At 32.7% G+C, this 17,998-nt stretch overlaps 2 protein-coding genes across 8 annotated transcripts; one reads left to right on the top strand and one right to left on the bottom strand.

The window, feature by feature from the left end:
• Positions 1–1,810: 1,810 nt before the first annotated feature.
• On the bottom strand, positions 1,811–17,153 carry LOC123676014. Of its 2 annotated transcripts, XR_006746843.1 has the most exons (3): positions 17,020–17,153; positions 2,618–3,164; positions 1,811–2,103 (listed from the first exon to the last, which is right to left on the bottom strand). XR_006746843.1 is itself a non-coding variant. In XM_045611653.1 (2 exons), exons 1-2 carry the CDS (start codon positions 2,846–2,848, stop codon positions 1,825–1,827), a joined length of 510 nt encoding a protein of 169 aa, XP_045467609.1. In that variant the 5' UTR covers positions 2,849–3,158; the 3' UTR covers positions 1,811–1,824. The 2 variants fall into 2 exon arrangements, 1 of the variants encoding a protein (XP_045467609.1); XM_045611653.1 differs by lacking the exon at positions 17,020–17,153 and having other exon boundaries at positions 2,618–3,158.
• On the top strand, positions 7,644–17,936 carry LOC123676012 (inactive angiotensin-converting enzyme-related protein-like). 6 transcript variants are annotated; one of them, XM_045611648.1, is made up of 4 exons: positions 7,644–7,941; positions 12,645–12,691; positions 13,667–13,708; positions 16,192–16,378. In XM_045611648.1, exons 1-4 carry the CDS (start codon positions 7,650–7,652, stop codon positions 16,276–16,278), a joined length of 468 nt encoding a protein of 155 aa, XP_045467604.1. In that variant the 5' UTR covers positions 7,644–7,649; the 3' UTR covers positions 16,279–16,378. The 6 variants fall into 6 exon arrangements, with proteins under 6 accessions (XP_045467604.1, XP_045467603.1, XP_045467605.1 ...); XM_045611646.1 differs by lacking the exon at positions 12,645–12,691 and adding an exon at positions 17,685–17,936 and having other exon boundaries at positions 7,803–8,000; positions 16,192–17,629; XM_045611645.1 differs by lacking the exon at positions 7,644–7,941 and adding an exon at positions 17,685–17,936 and having other exon boundaries at positions 12,495–12,691; positions 16,192–17,629.
• Positions 17,937–17,998: the final 62 nt, after the last annotated feature.

Genomic DNA, 17,998 nt, shown 5'->3' with positions numbered 1-17,998 from the left:
ATCTGCTTTCTGATATCTGATTATTTCGAAAAAAGAGCACGTGGTCCTTGAAGATTTTTTCTCTTATTGTTTTCGAGATGCTTTCAGTGAACATCGAATTTGGAACACCCTGTAATATTTCGAATAACTCTTGAACCACAGAAGGAAAATTCGGAATATAAAAATTCAACGCATCAATCAACGAAAGATCAAAAGCTTCAGAGTCCTTCTCAATTTTTTTTTTTTTTGTATGAAAGTATGTTTTTCTTATTCAGGATGCGATTTTTGAATTATGTCAAAGATGAGGTTATGCTTTCTTTCCAAAGTAGTCTCTCCCATAGAGTAATAAATATAGATAGAGGAAGTATACGCAATTTTTACATGTCCCTAACATGGTTAGATTACGTTGTCGGATTGTGATATATTTTCAAATCCACAATTTTACTATATTGTTATGAATGTATATTATATTTAATGAAATATATTTATTTGAGTAAGTTCCGATTAAATATGCAAATTTGAATATTTGGAATCTGATATTTTTCCTTATTGTCGAATTAATAATAAGCAGAATATTTATTTTTTTCTGTATCTACCTGTTGAAATCCAAGGTTTGGCAACTTTTGCTCTCCTAGTGTCGTCGATTGTTTCAAGTCGCTTGGCGCGCTAGAAGTTTGTTTTCTGAATTTCTGATAAATTGAGGCATTTATTTCAATATATTTAGAGTTGATATGAAACATCGATTCACTATGGGACCTAAAAAGTGCGTTCTTTGTGAAGAAACTCGCGAATTGAGAGAAATATCGTATCACTGATATGTTTTCATTTACGCGCGTTTCTTTTCAAATTTGATAGTTCATGTTGGGGACAAAATTGGCTTACTGAAAATGACATAATATTCTCCCTCTATCTATGTTTATTACTCTTAGGTCTCACCTTATCACATCAATCAATCCAGAAATGTCAAAATCTGGAGGAAGCAGCACCAATTTAATAATGAAATTCCCACAATATGCAAGACAAAAAAAGGTGGCCATGCCCTTAGTTATCATCCGTTTTGTAAAACTCATGCGGTCCAAATATACCCAAGGGACAGACCCAATACCAATTCCGATTTGCATCAAGAAGTAGAAGGTTTTCTGGTGGTTATTACGGCTTTTGGTGATCATTTCTCTTCTAGGCAATCTCGAGGAATGCTTTGCGGTGAAACCATCATCGATATAAGTGTACCTATATAATCAACGCATTGATGCGAAAAAAATTTATATTGAAATGGTTCTATTCAACTTTACTGAACGGTAACTGTTTCATGTTTGAATGGAATTAGTTTCGACAAATGGATCTTACTCAGGGATATAACCATCTCTGGTTATCGATTTGAGCTTTGGAAATGCCAAAATAGGTACTTTTGCTGTTATTATTTTCACCATGACTGCTAAACGAATTTTGGTGGGTGAAACATTCTTATTGCTATAGCAGTTTGTTAGGTATTGGAATGTGCAGAATACAAAACTAAAATTTGAAAAAATCTGTTCATTATCTCTCGAGATCTCGAGTGGTCCAAAAAATCATGATTCTGACCAATATGCATTTTAATGGGTGTTTTTTGCAGAGTTTTCTTGCCTTTTTTCTTATTTTGCATGGGGTTTGAAATAGTGAGGGTGGTGTATATCTTTAGGATGACTATACGCTCTAATAGTGTGACGTCACACACCGCCATTTTTGGTTCTCCTGTCAGTGTTCGGAATCCAAACAAATAAATTGTCATTCAAATTAGTACGGTGTCGTTGAAGGAATTGGCTTATTTTCATAAATAAGTGTATTTGAGGAACAAATTTTTTATTTTCATTTGGGCATTTGACATTTTATTATGATAATTGTAGTAATCATTTCTATTATTTTAAGTATCAACTGGTGATCCAAGTTAATGTAGCCATTGCAAGAGAATTCCATTTTATATAATTTCAGAGCATTCCTGAATTTGATCAAAGCTTTTACATTTTTTGAGTCGAACTTCTTGTTGTGGGTTATTTGATATTGTAAATTCCAAATAATCTGCTGCAACAGCTTTTCACTCAACAGCATTACTTCCTCACATTCAATGATCAAGAAAGTCAAACCTGGCTGAAATGAAAAGGAAATAATTCAAAAATCATAATTCTCATTAATTCGTTTATTATTTCAATAAATAAATGAATTGTAGTAAACCCAAACTTTCTGGAAAATGTAAAATGCGAATATCGAATAAAAAATTCAGAGTTTTCCTCGAGAACTAGAGAAAGCTTCGTCTGCATAACAACATTTTCACCATTTTCGTAGTGCATTCAACAATTTCAATGCGTTGTTGAAGCGTGTGTATCGTTCCATTTCTAGTAATGACGTAGTTTTAATTGTCAAATGTCAAAATATGATAGCTTGAAAAGTGACGGCTGCCCAGACAGGGGGAAATTCAAAATACAACTTCTTATTGGATTATTGGCAGTAGTCAACAAAAAGCGAATTTTTTTTTATAAAATTTCGGCCCAAAACTGACAAATTAAACTCATTTGTGCAATCAAATTAATGAAAAACATCCAATATAGAATTTTTCTTACAAAATGTAGCTATGATATGTTTCAATAATATTTTTTTCACTCACCAAAAAAGCAATCACGGTTAAAATATACGAGTATTCACATTGCACCACACAGTGAAACAAATTGAAGCAGAATACAACAATATATCTGATGATAAATTCTCCACCTAGTTTATTGAAGTCTCTATTTGACCTCTTCATCAAAATTAAATGATCAATTTGTTCATCGAAAAAACTCTCGGATATGATGTTTTGAGTCAAGATGCTCCTAGATTTTTTCATTATCGAATTCATTTCCTTCAACTTCCATTTGTACGTTTCCAGAATGTGGAAAATAAAAATGATAAAATAGTAGGCTTGTAATGTTGCAGATACAAAGATTATGCTTTTGTAAATTATCCAAGCAGTATCCCAACTTTCAATAAAAGGAACCAAAAATAATAATCCAAGGACAGGCTTAATGCTAGCAAAGTTTACCCAACTGATTTTTTTTGGATATAATACGAATGAATTTGATATTTCTTCCAAACCATCCAGCAAAGTCTCCCATTCCTTTGTTCTTGTCAATAAATGGAAACCCAAGTAGATAAAAACTGAGCATATTGCAATTCTGAAAAGATGTTACAATTTTAATAGGAAGATATAGACATTAAAAAAATAATATCTTATATAGACTGTTTGCGTACGAACTTCATGATATGATATATAATGTTATGAACTTCGAAAAATCATACATGCTCCACTATGGAGATGAAGGTGTATATGGCAGGGAATACTCAGTGTCACATTGAGTCACATCAGTGCTTCTGAGATGAAACACAAAATCTTCAGATAATCTTTTAAATTGGCTGGAAACTCTTCGCCAAATTATGAGTGAACCATATTTGTCTGTACAGGGTGTCCTAAATTCGATGCTCACTTGGAGAAAATACTACAAGGAATCCCGAGTTCTTTTTTATAAATAATAAAATATCAGAAAGCAAATCATAGATATTTCGAGGCAAAAAACTCAAAATCTTAGAGACGGATAACATTTTTGAAAAACCGATAACGGGATGGTTTTCGTCAAATCTGTGGACAAAAAAACTGCGTTGAAAAATATAGGGTGTCCCATTTAAGAAACACCAACTTTGCTCTATATCTCTAAAATGGTAATTAATTTCTATGATCTGTTACGAGTACCATGTTAACCAAAAAAATTACCGATAAAAACGTTTCAGAATTTTTCGAATATCTCGAACAGAAACCAAGATATAGCGAAATATTCGAAACAGTCATTTTTCAGAAACGTCTGGTAACTTGAGAACGAATCTAGATATCTATGATCTGCTTTCTGATATCTGATTATTTCGAAAAAAGAGCACGTGGTCCTTGAAGATTTTTTCTCTTATTGTTTTCGAGATGCTTTCAGTGAGCATCGAATTTGGGACACCCTGTAATATTTCGAATAACTCTTGAACCACAGAAGGAAAATTCGGAATATAAAAATTCAACGCATCAATCAACGAAAGTTCAAAAGCTTCAGGGTCCTTCTCAATATTTTTTTTTTTTTGGATGAAAGTATGTTTTTCTTATTCAGGATGCGATTATTGAATTATGTCATAGATGAGGTTATGCCTTTCTTTCCAAAGTAGTCTCTCCCATAGAGTAATAAATATAGATAGAGGAAGTATACGCAATTTTTACATGTCCCTAACATGGTTAGATTACGTTGTCGGATTGTGATATATTTTCAAATCCACAATTTTACTATATTGTTATGAATGTATATTATATTTAATGAAATATATTTATTTGAGTAAGTTCCGATTAAATATGCAAATTTGAATATTTGGAATCTGATATTTTTCCTTATTGTCGAATTAATAATAAGCAGAATATTTATTATTTTCTGTATCTACCTGTTGAAATCCAAGGTTTGGCAACTTTTGCTCTCCTAGTGTCGTCGATTGCTTCACATCGCTTGGCGCGCTAGAAGTTTGTTTTCTGAATTTCTGATAAAATGAGGCATTTATTTCAATATATTTTGAGTTGATATGAAACATCGATTCACTATGGGACCTAAAAAGTGCGTTCTTGGTGAAGAAACTCGCGAATTGAGAGAAATATCGTATCACTGATATGTTTTCATTTACGCGCGTTTCTTGTCAAATTTGATAGTTCATGTTGGGGACAAAATTGGCTTACTGAAAATGACATATTCTCCCTCTATCTATGTTTATTACTCTTAGGTCTCACCTTATCACATCAATCAATCCAGAAATGTCAAAATCTGGAGGAAGCAGCACCAATTTAATAATGAAATTCCCACAATATGCAAGACAAAAAAAGGTGGCCATGCCCTTAGTTATCATCCGTTTTGTAAAACTCATGCGGTCCAAATATACCCAAGGGACAGACCCAAAACCAATTCCGATTTGCATCAAGAAGTAGAAGATTTTCTGGTGGTTATTACGGCTTTTGGTGATCATTTCTCTTCTAGGCAATCTCGAGGAATGCTTTGCGGTGAAACCATCATCGATATAAGTGTATATAATCAACGCATTGATGCGAAAAAAATTTATATTGAAATGGTTCTATTCAACTTTACTGAACGGTAACTGTTTCATGTTTGAATGGAATTAGTTTCGACAAATGGATCTTACTCAGGGTTATAACCATTTCTGGTTATCGATTTGAGCTTTGGAAATGCCAAAATAGGTAAAGGGTGCTTTTTTTAGAGCTATAGAACTTTAAATTGCAATAAAACAACGATGGATTATTCGATTGACATGAATTTTATTTATCCGCAAGATAATCTTGTGGCATTACATTTTAAATATGATTTCTGGCATATGACCGCCTCGGCTGGCTCGGATGTAGTCCAATCTGGACGTCCAATTTTCGATGACTTTTTCCAACATTTGTGGCCGTATATCGGTAATAACACGGCGAATGTTGTCTTCCAAATGGTCAAGGGTTTGTGGCTTATCCGCATAGACCAATAACTTTACATAGCCCCACAGAAAGTAGTCTAGCGGTGTTAAATCACAAGATCTTGGAGGCCAATTCACAGGCCCAAAACGTGAAATTAGGCGGTCACCAAACGTGGCTTTCAATAAATCGATTGTGGCACGAGCTGTGTGACATGTTGCGCCGCCTTGTTGGAACCACAGCTCCTGGACTTCATGGTTGTTCAATTCAGGAATGAAAAAGTTAGTACCCATGGCTCTATACCGATCACCATTGACTGTAACGTTCTGGCCATCATCGTTTTTGAAGAAGTATGGACCAATGATTCCACCAGCCCATAAAGCGCACCAAACAGTCAGTTTTTCTGGATGTAACGGTGTTTCGACATACACTTGAGGATTAGCTTCACTCCAAATGTGGCAGTTTTGTTTGTTGACGTAGCCATTCAACCAGAAGTGCGCTTCATCGCTAAACAAAATAAAATGGACGTAGTGCGCGATACGTATTCCGCACAGAACCATTATTTTCGAAATAAAATTGCACTATTTGCAAGCGTTGTTCAGGCGTGAGTCTATTCATGATGAATTGCCAAACCAAACTAAGAATAAATCACTTGACAGCTGTTAAATCGGTCGCCATCTTGAACACTAATGCCAACTTAAAGTTATATACCTCGATAAAAACACCCTATACTTTTGATGTTATTATTTTCACCATGACTGTTGAACGAATTTTGGTGGGCACAAAATTCTTATTCTTAGCAGTTTGTTAGGTTTTGCATGAGGGTTGAAGTATTGAGGGTAGTTCATATCTTTACTTTTTACTTTTTGGGAGTACGTTTGCATAGTTAGCTTAACTGGATGGATCATGTGGAAGAGGTATGCAAGAAATTAAATAGTGGTTATTATGCGTTGTTAAACTTAAAACAAACTTTGAACAAACAAGGACTAATGAGCGATTATTATGCACTAATTTACTCAAGAATTAGTTATAATATAATAGTATACGGCAATGCAACTGAAAGTAAAAGAGTTTTCATTGCCCAAAAAAGGATAATTCGCCTCATGTTCAACCTACAGCCGTTGGAATCTTGCAGAGAAACATTCAAGAGGGAAGGCATACTTACATTCTCGTGTATATATCTACTGAAGGTACTCTGTCGTACGTACAAAAAGAGGAATGAAATCGAAAAAGTCGGCGATAGACATGAATATAACACCAGAGGAGGCAATCAACTAAAATTGAGTAGATTTACTTATCAAACATATAAAAAAACTCCCGAGTATGCAGGATGTTATTTTTTCAATTTACTGCCTCTTGAAATAAGAAATGCCACTACTTTAAGTGTTTTCAGAAGAAAACTGATCAATATACTTAGGTCAGAGGTTTTTTATGATGTTTCAGAATTCAGAGTTTTTTTCACAGATACATTATAATGAAATTATTTTATATAATTAATTTAATTTTGATGGCTAGGGGCTTTTGGGATTTGTGTGTGTTATTCTTTTTTCATAATTCTCATCAAAAGGATTGTTGTTTCAGTTTGTAAATTTGTAATATTATTTTGCCTTTGACATGTCCAATACAATTTGATTTGTGAATGATGGATCAATAAAACTTTATTATTATTATTATTATTATTATTATTTAGGATGACCACTGGGGTGTCTTTAGAGCATAGAACATCCAATACTCCTATGAGACAACATTAAATCTATTCTATCTGGTTAAGTACATTTTTTCAACACTTGCATAATTCTTTTATTTTATCAGGCATCTGTCCTAGAATGATAAAATATTTGACAACAATTGGGATTTTCCGCCTGACCACATCCCACATCTCCTGTTTTCGGGTTGTTCGAAAAGTATCCAACTGAAAAACCGGTTTCTTGCTTCACTCTGTATAATAATACACGCTAGAAATATGCCTTTACTAGATAATCACAAGAAAATCTTGCGCTGAGTTGAAACAACGAATTACTTTGTAGAGTGATCTGCTAAAAAAACATCCAATTTCAGTTTTGGTTACGTATATTTTACGGTTTAGACCATGAACAGATCCTTGTGGAATACCAATTTTATTTCAATTCAATTAGATTAAATATTAGGACGATTACAAGAGAGCCATTCACTTGATAGATAAATGTTTGTTGGGGAAGATGAGTTTTCTGGTACACTTTGTAAGTTTTCCAAAACAAGTGTGTTGAAATATGTTGTTAATGAGGTGTTGATAACAGGTAGTTACGAAAAAAAAGCCGGAAGGAGGAAAAACAAGAGCAAAATTGAGAGTATAAAAGCAGATTTTTCTGGTCTGAATTCATCAGTACCGACTGTCTTAAAGTTCACGATGAATTTCAAGTTTTTGTTCGTTTTCGCTCTTTTTCTTGGGCTTTTCGCTCTGAGTTCCGCTTATCCAAATCCTGAGCCAGCTCCAGGACCAGAACCAGGACCAGAACCAGCGCCAGAACCTCGTCGTCGAGTGAAATGGAAACATGTAAGTTGAATAAAGAACCACTAATTTTACATTATGGTTAATTATTTTCGCAAAATATTTCGAAATGTGAAAAAGTATGGAAAAAAATTGCAATGAATACTCAGCGGTGAGATTCGAACCAGGGTTCATCCGTTTCAAAATCTGAAAAAAAATTTAAAAGTTCCTAACTTCGAAACTATGTATAAGAGAGAGAATTTTGTGGTAAAAATTATTGTATTTAGAATCATCCACACAAAATATTTTTGATTTCATGATTGTGCTAATTCAAGTTTCCGAAAAATTGTTTTTTTAAAATGTGTTTCCTCGATTTTTTCTTCGAAATTTATAATTCCTGTTTCTATAATTTCTGCAAAAAGAAAATCTCTGGACGACAGATTTTTTATTCGATTTTTTAATTCTTTACATTTCAAAATTTCAACTGTGAAAATTTCAGGAGTAGTTGAAGTTTTTATTCTAAAGGTCTTCATTGAAAATAATAAACCAATAAAAAGTGTAAGTGCGTTCGCCATTTTTTCTATGAATTGCTTGCTAATCCCGTGGTCAAATTCAATTCTGTCAGTCCGGTAGATTCCAGCCGAAAACATGATAACTCTCGAACGGAAAGAGCTAGAAAATTGAAATTTTCAATTTATATTCGAATATTGAATACCGCGGTTGTTAATGAGCGAAATCCGACTAGAGGTTTCGTGAATATGGCCGTTCAGAATTTGTTTTCATGATATTTCCAAACCTAGCGATACGATAGAGAAGAAATTTATCATTGAGATGAGAAATTACAATATAAAATTCCACGCAAAATGTGGATAGCGTAACCAGAATCAGAAGATATTCAAGAACAAAAGTGCCGCTATGCTTGGTACAATTTCGGATTAGAATTATATTAAAAATTCACTAAACGGGTTTTGAGATCCAAATTAATAGGGAGTTCTCTAATTCTTTGACAAATTCGTTCATTCTGTCATACTTTATATGACAAAATCGTGCGGGAATATCTCAGTTTTACACAGATATCATTGTTACATTGCATTATTATATGTTGGTACTCGGAACTCTCCTGCCACGGATTTATCTGTAGAATTTATGATACAGAAAACAATACTGCCAACTAACTTTTGCTGAATACGATCTATTAGTGTGACGTCATACACCGCCATTTTTGGTTCTCCTGTCAGTGTTCAGAATCCAAACAAATAAATTGTCATTCAAATTAGTACAGTGACGTTGAAGGAATTGGATTATTTTCATAAATAAGAGTATTTGAGGAACGATTTCAATATTAATTGATAGACAGAAGGAACGAGGTTAATAGCAGTAAGTTTGAATCCTGTATCATTCCCCAGATTTTGTAAAAAGTCGTGTTTATTAGTTGAACTTCAAGTTCGAACTTACTGGCATTAATCTCGTTCCTTCTGTCTATCAATAAATAGTAAAATCGTTCCTTAAATAATCTTATTCATCAAAATAAGCCAATTTCTTCAACGACAACGTACTAATTTGAATGACAATTTATTTGTTTGGATTACGAACACTGACAGTAGACCCAAAAATGGCGGTATGTGAAGTCATCACTAATAGAGCGTATTGACAGATGAGCCCGTGACAGTAGAGTTCCGACTACCAACATAAAATAAGAAAATATGAACATAAAATCTGTGTGAAACTGAGATATTCCCGCACTAATTTGTTTTATAAGGTATAGCAGAATGAGCGGTTTTGTCACAGAATTAGAGAAATAACTATTCCAGAATTTAAACACTATTGTGTCATGTAAAAAAAAAATTTTTGTTTATATTGCTATATTTTACAGATTCAACGAGGTTTAGATGTTGCTGACACAGCTGCCAACATCGCAGGAATATGGTGGGGATGAACAAAAATTACTTTTGAAAAGTAGTACATAACGGAATACAAGTTTCCAATCGTAGTTGATTTATAGTTTTGTAGGTATAAACCAGAATGTTTTTATCAGCAAAAATGAAACATTAAATAAATATATGCAAAAGACAAATTTTTTTATTTAGTTCGCTGATTCCAGCCCTCAAAATTCATGAATCGTGTTATTATGGCTCCTACCTCAATAAGGTACACATTTGGAAACTACGAAAACTCGATGGTGTCGAATAAAACCAGAATCAATCATTTTCATGATAATGTTAAACATTTTTTGAAGATCGCACATAAATTCATTATCATATTAACAGCTATGCATCTTTTCCATTTCTTCTGATTTCGCATGGGGTTGAATTAAGGCAATTTATTATTATTACTATTAAATATTGAGGGTGAGGGTTCCAACTGACACACTGTATATCTTAAACATGACCATTTTGGTGGTACCCGGTTCTCTTGGACGTTCATAGAACAACCATTATTCCTATGGATTACCTAACATGAATATGTGCTATCTGGTTAAGAACATTTTTTCAATAATTGCATAATCCTTCATTTTATCAGGCGTCTTTATTAGAATGATAAAACATTGGTCAACCATTGGGATTTTCCGGTTGACCACATCCCACGTTTCATGTTATACAGGGTGGCCACTTTTTCAATGGGATTGTGTTGGTAACTTTTGAGCCATAAGAGTTAGAAGGTCGGTCAAATGGAGAAAAAGTTGCATGCATAGAAGCATTGTAGAGCAGTTCAAACAAATCGAGATTATCAGGGCCGGTTATTGAGATATCATAAGAAAAGTAAATTTTGTCATTTTGATTTTTCTCAATTTCCCACTTTATTTCAAATATTATCAAAAATGCTACAGGAATTTTTCATTCGACAGTAAATTATCCTCAATTTGACTTAATCAGATTTCGTATCCAACGTTTCGTACTCTCTGGGCCACCCTCAACCTCATTTTTTTCAATACGTACCTGCATATTTTATGACAATTTTCGAAATAACTTTTAACGCTGAATTCAACGACATATCATACAATGTCAATCAAAGTTGATTTTCCGGTGATTTTGACCCTTATCCAATTTTCTTTGGGTCGAATCTGTATTACAATTAGGTACCTTTAGTTTAATTAACAATATGCAATACATTTCGATAGGAAAATCAACTTACTCATCTTGAACAGAATGAAACATATTAGAATCAAAGCAAGAATCAAGTAATAATTATTAACATATTTCAATTCATAATAATTAAACGAAACTATCATCTAATGAGAGAAAAATCAAATGATTATTCGAAAGTAAATGAAAATTAATAAAGTAAGTGTTTGAAATGTCCACCATTTTGTAAAATGCACTTTACTATTCTGGAACCCATATTTCTTATACATTTGCTTATTTTGTCTCCTTCTCCTTCAATACATTCTCAATTTTCTCTCACTGTTATTGGATTTGTCATATGTTCCTTTGAAACAAATTAGATAATCGAACTTCATTTTGAGATTATTACGATATAATTTTTGAAAGGCTTGGTATTCAAATTTAAAGTCATTGTTTTCGCGTCTCTTGATTATTTTATTAACAGCAGTTTTTGATAAATTGCATTTACTGGCCACAGTTTTCGATTTTTATTTTTGTGTGGGTTCAATTGAATTTGGCTGAGAACATTGATATCGTTGATAGACTTGTTTTTTCTTACATACCCACCAAGAAATCTGGATAAGGGTCAAAATCACCTGAAAATCAACTTTAAATGATATTGTAAGATAGATCGTTGAATTTCGTTATTTCGAAAAGTGTCATAAAATATGCAGGTCCGTATTGAAAAAAAAAGAGGTTGAGGGTGGCCCAGAGAGTACGAAACGTTGGATACGAAATCTGATTAAGTCAAATTGAGGATAATTTACTGTCGAATGAAAAATTCCTGTAACATTTTTTGATAATATTTGAAATAAAGTGGGAAATTAAGAAAAATCAAAATGACAAAATTTACTTTTCTTATGATATCTCAATAACCGGCCCTGATAATCTCGATTTGTTTGAACTGCTCTACAATGCTTCTATGCATGCAACTTTTTCTCCATTTGACCGACCTTCTAACTCTTATGGCTCAAAAGTTACCAACACAATCCCATTGAAAAAGTGGCCACCCTGTAGGGTTGTTCGAAAAGTATTCAGCTCAAAACCCGGTTCGTTGCTTCATTCTGTATAATAATGCACACTATAGAAACATGCCTTTACTGGACACAAATTAACATTGCGCTGAGTTGGAACTACGAATCACTTTATAGAGTCATCTGCTAAAAAAAAACATCCATTTTCAGTTTTGGTTAAGTACGTATATTTTACTATCTGAACCATGGACAGATCCTTGTGGAATATCAATTTTATTTCATTCTAATTAGGTAAAGATTAGGGCGATTACAAGAGAATCATTCACTTAATAGATCAATTTTTAGTTTTGATGAGTTTTTTGGTACACTTTGTAAGTTTTCAGAAATAAGTGTGTTGACATATGTTGTAAATGAAGTGTTGATAACAGTTTGTTGCGAAAAAAACCGGAACGAGGAAAAATAAAAGCAAAATTGAGAGTATAAAACAGAATTTCCAGGTCTGAATTCATCATTACAGACTTTCTAAAAGTTCACGATGAATTTCAAGTTTTTGTTCGTTTTCGCTCTTTTTCTTGGGCTTTTCGCTCTGAGTTCCGCTTATCCAAATCCTGAGCCAGCTCCAGGACCAGAACCAGGACCAGAACCAGCGCCAGAACCTCGTCGTCGACTGAAATGGAAACTTGTAAGTTGAATAAAAAACCACTAATTTTACATTATGGTTAATTATTTTCTCAGAATATTTCGAAATGTGAAAAAGTATGGAAAAAAATTGCAATGAATATTGAGCGGTGAGATTCGAACCAGGCGTCATCCGTTACAAAATCCGAAAAAAAATTGAAAAATTCATGATGTTGAAACTGTAAGAGAAAGGATTTTGTGGTAGAAAATTATTCTAGCTAGAATCATCCACAGAATACATATTTTTCATTTCATGATTACGCTAATTCAAATTCCCGAGAAATTATTTTTTTAAGAATGTTTCCTTGATTTTCTTCCTGAAAATTATTAATCCCCATTTCTCCAATTTCTGTAGCAGATTTCACGCAAAAGGCAGTGTTAATTTTTTTATTCGATTTTTAATTCTATACATTAAAAATTTCAACTGTGAAAATTTCAGAAGTAGTTGAAATTTCTGTTCTAAATATTTTCATTGAAATTAAAAAACCAATAAAAAATTTATATTTCAAGTGCATTCGACATTTTTTATGCGAATTACGTGCTATATTTTTCAAGTTCATCCAAAACTTTCAGGTATTTCATCAAAATGACTGTTATTTTCGAATTTTGAGCCGGGACTCAACCAACAAGGTTTGACTCACTAATGACGAATCCGTAGTCAAATTATATTAAATCATTTTTGATTAGAAATATATTCAAAATCAACTATAAGGATTTTAAGATCTAAATTTGATTTTAACAAAGCTAATTCTTCTAATTCTGTGGCAAATCCGTGCGTTCTGCCATACCTTATAGAACAAATTCGTGCGGGAATATCTCAGTTTCACACAGATTTTATGTTCATATTTCATTATTTTATGTTGGTAGTCGGAACTCTACTGTCACGGACTCATCTGTCAATTTCATTGTTACATTTCATTATAACATTTTGATTTTCGGAACTCCTGTCACATATTTATCTGTCAAATTTGTGTTGCAGAAAACAGGTTCAAGACCAAAACCAAAGCTAAAATGGAAACATGTAAGTTGAATAAAAAACCGCTAATTTTACACAATATTTAATTATTTTCTCAAAATATTTCGAAACGTGAAAAAATATGAAAAAAAATCAATTGATATTCAGCTGTGAGATTCGATCCCGGGGTAATCTATTTTAAAATCCGAAAAAAAATTGAAAAATTTATTACTTCGAAACTATAAGAAAAAGAATTTTGTGATAAAAAATATTGTATTTCTAGAATGAATACAAATTTTTTCTTTAATGATTGAGCTTTATCAAGTTTTCGAGAAATAGCTTTTTTGAAGTGTTTCTCTTGATTTTTCTCTTCAAAACTCATAAATCCTGTTCCTCTTATTTCTGTAGCTATTATGCAAAAAACACTACTAATTTTCGAGAAAAGCTGTGGATTCTTCATTCGATATTTCAATTCTACACATTTCAATTGTGAAATCCACTATAAAAGAGTTTTGAGATCCAAATTCGAATTTAACAAAGATAATTCCTCTAATTCTGTGGCAAATCCGTTCATTCTGTCATATTTTAGAGGACAAAATCGTGCGGGAATATCTCAATTTTACACAGATATCATTGTTACATTTCATTATTCTATGTTGGTACTAGGAACTCTACGGTCACAGATTTATCTGTCGAATTTATTATACACTTCTGCGTACCAACATTTTTCAATCCAAAAATCACTGAACTATTTATGGAAATATTTCATTGATTCATATAAAAATTCAGCGAATTAGAGAAAATTCATTCATTCAACACCCCGTTCAAAAACTTGCCACTTTGTGCATCGTTTTTGAATGAATTTTGAACTCTTGGAAAATATCAATGCCTTCTGCATTTGTAAGTATTATAAATAACTATTAGATATAATACATGCACTTGTATTATAAATAACTATTCTCTATAATTCTGTGGTTATTCCGTTCATTCTTCCACATGTTTTAGAACAAAATCGTGCGAGAATATATCAGAAACGCACAGTTTTCATGGTTATTTTTCTTTATTATATGTTGGTACTCCGAACTTTCCGCCACGGCTTTATCTGTCAATTGACCATATTCACCGTCGCCATATTGCTGTGCGACAATACCAACTACCCAATGTTCCCAACGAAGAAATATTTAGTTTACTAGAAAAATTCAACTATATAAAGTTTTTAAGTGAAGTTTATGTGTACCTTTTCTGGCTGCTACGCCAGATAGGCTTGTTTGGGACAATATTTCGCAAAAATTTCACCTTTTGGAAATAAAAACATTAGTGAAAGGTGGTTTTATGAACAATTTAACCGTGGCCGAGTTTATAAATGAAGGCTTCGTTCCATTTTTGTAAATAATCAGTGGAAGAATAATCTCTATGGCTGATATTAATTTTGATATTAGTGGTATTTTTCTATTTCTTATATATATATAAGCGGTATTTCTCTAGTAAACTCAATATTTCTCCGTTGGGAACACTGGGTCGTTGGTATTGTCGCAGAACAATATGGCGACGGTGAATATGGTCAATTGACCATATTCACCGTCGCCATATTAATGTGCGACAATACCAACTACCCAGTGTTCCCAACGGAGAAATATTGAGTTTACTAGAGAAATACCGCTTATATCAAAAATACTATCAGTCAAAGAGATTATTCTTCCAATAACTATTTCCAAAAATAGAGCGAAACCTTCATTTATACACTCGGCCACAGTTAATTTGTATATAAAACTACCTTTCACTAATGTTTTTATTTCCAAAAGGTGAAATTTTTGCGAAATATTGTCCCAAACAAGCCTATCTGGCGTAGCAGCCAGAAAAGGTACTCCGGAATTTACACATAAACCACAATTATAAACTTTATATTGTGGAATTTTTCTAGTAAACTCAATAGTTGGTATTGTCGCATAACAATATGGCGACGGTGAATATGGTCAATTCATCGTTCAAATTTGAAATTTGCCCTAAATAAATCAGTTCTGCCAACCAACATTTTTCAATGCAAAAATCACTAAATGATATTTATGGAAATATTTCATTAATTTCAATAAAAATGCAATGAATTAGAGAAAATAATGTATAATACTCGTACAGAAGGCTCATTCTACCACTCGTTCATTCAAAAACTCGCCACTTCGTGGCTCGTTTTTGAATTTTGAACTCGTGGAAGAATATCAACGCCTTCTGCACTTGTATTATAAATAACTATTCTTTTCTAGTATTATATGTTATTTTTTCTAATTCCCTGATTTTCATTGGAATTAATAGAATATGTATTCCCATCATTGAACTAATCATCATTGACAGTAGAGTTCCGACTACCAACATAAAATAATGAAATCCAATAATGGAATTTGTGTGAAACTGAGATCTTCCCGCACGAATTTGTTATATAAGGTATGGAAGAATGCGCGGATTTGCCACAGAATTAGGGAAATAACTATTCCAGAATTTAAACACTCTTGTGTCATGTAAAAAACAAAATATGTTTATATTGCTATATTTTACAGGTTAAAGATGCTTTTGATGTTGCTGACACAGTTGCCAACATCGCAGCTGTAGTGAATGAATGGAATGCAGCAAATAATAATGAGTAATAATAGTCGTGAATAACAGAATACAAGTTTCCAATCGTAGTTGATTTAGTTTTGTAGGTATAAACAAGAATGTTATTACCAGCAAAAATAAAAAATTAAAAATGCAAAAGACATTTTTTTATTCAGTACGCTGATTCATGGATCGAGTTATTGAGGCTCCTACCTCAAAAAGGTGCACATTTAGAAATTACGAATTTTGTGAGTGTTAAATATCTTGGACGATTTTAAATAATCATTATTGGAACTAATGAACCAGAATCAATCATTTTGACGATTATGTTAAACATTTCTTAAAATTCTTTACCTTTGAATAAGTTTGTAAAAAACAGTATAATTGAATTGGTTTTCAACACCCAGAGAAATTTACAAATGAGTTTTTGAAGCGTGATAAACTGTCATTATATTGATTGCTTGTTTTTTAACGCTTCACTTGCTTCTTTCGAATTCACACGTAGGTAACGAAAATAGTTCAATAACGCGGCAAGCATCAAGCATGAACAAGAAGTTCTTATCATATTTCTTTCTCCTTGGAACCATTTTGGGTATATGCCCAAGAAATGAGCAACATATATGTCGAAAACGTGGGAAGAAAACCCATCACTTCAAAATTTATACGTCTTTTATTATCCTCCTTATGCTATGGCAATTCGCTTATTTTGTGTGGTTGGTTCTTGGTGATTATTATGTGGAGGGTTTATTCATAAAATTCCTCATAGAATTACTGGATGTAGCTGTACTTACAATGGATATAACTCTAACAATTTTCTTCATCAACTTCACTCAGCATAAGAAATGGAAATCGATGAACAAATACTTGAATGTTGTTGAAAATCAATTGATCTCGTATTGTGCTTCTATAGACTCAGGAATATTAGGTCATGTGTACATCGATATTTGTTTTATAACTGTTATTATAACCATTACCAATGCGTCTATGTTATGGATATTTTGCTCCCATTCTAGATGCTTTTTTTTCTTACACATACAAAAAGTCTATGGTTGTTATATGATTGTTCTTGTTTACTTGATAGTGACAAGGATAAGGAATGGTCTGACGAAGTTGCATGCTTTTCTGGAAGGATTGACACCCTCAAAAATTGGAGAAGAGGACTCTAATGTCAAGTTCATACAACCTTACAATTCTTATAGTGAATTTATGAAGTGCTATAGAATCATTTACGACGTAGTTCAGTTCTTTAATGACATATTTGGATATCACATGGTTTTTCTGAATCTCTTTTGTATTCTCGAATGGTTGTCCGTTTTGAATTTGATCATATCAAGTATCAAATACAACTCTATGGAAATTGATGTAATCACTGTAATGTTTATAAATATAATAATAATTCTGGTAAGTTTTTGCGGCATGGGTTCGGTAGAAAAGAGCATTTTGATTTTTTTTTCAGATTGGAATCATTTTTATTATTCTGCTTTGCGCTTCGGTGACTAGTAAGGCTGAACATTTTCTGTACGTTCTTCATCAAATAGAAGATGATAACCATAATTTGAAAGCTAAAAGTATTGTCATCCAACTCGTCGAAGATATGCCCCTCCACTTCTCAGCTGCGAGGTTTTTCAATATCAGCAAATATACAATTCTTGGTCTTATAGGAAATTGTACAACCTATTTTATTGTTTTAATACAATTTTACCAGTAGATGAATTGTTAACGATCTTCTAATAATTGGAAGAAAAAGCAATTTCACACTATAGACTTAAA

This window comes from Harmonia axyridis, chromosome 3 (genome assembly GCF_914767665.1).
Source record: "Harmonia axyridis chromosome 3, icHarAxyr1.1, whole genome shotgun sequence".
In the NCBI taxonomy this organism is placed as follows: domain Eukaryota; kingdom Metazoa; phylum Arthropoda; class Insecta; order Coleoptera; family Coccinellidae; genus Harmonia; species Harmonia axyridis.
This window is presented reverse-complemented; position numbering and strand designations above follow the sequence as displayed.

What these genes read in the sequence shown, in the direction of transcription:
- LOC123676012 (XM_045611646.1), top strand. Translation starts at nt 16,772, where the DNA reads ATGAACAAGAAGTTCTTATCATATTTCTTTCTCCTTGGAACCATTTTG. An exon ending in TAAATATAATAATAATTCTG is followed by an intron (nt 17,630 to 17,684) that starts GTAAGTTTTTGC and finishes TTTTTTTTTCAG; the next exon opens with ATTGGAATCATTTTTATTAT.
- LOC123676014 (XM_045611653.1), bottom strand. Translation starts at nt 2,848, where the DNA reads ATGAATTCGATAATGAAAAAATCTAGGAGCATCTTGACTCAAAACATC. An exon ending in TAACCGTGATTGCTTTTTTG is followed by an intron (nt 2,104 to 2,617) that starts GTGAGTGAAAAA and finishes TTTTCATTTCAG; the next exon opens with CCAGGTTTGACTTTCTTGAT.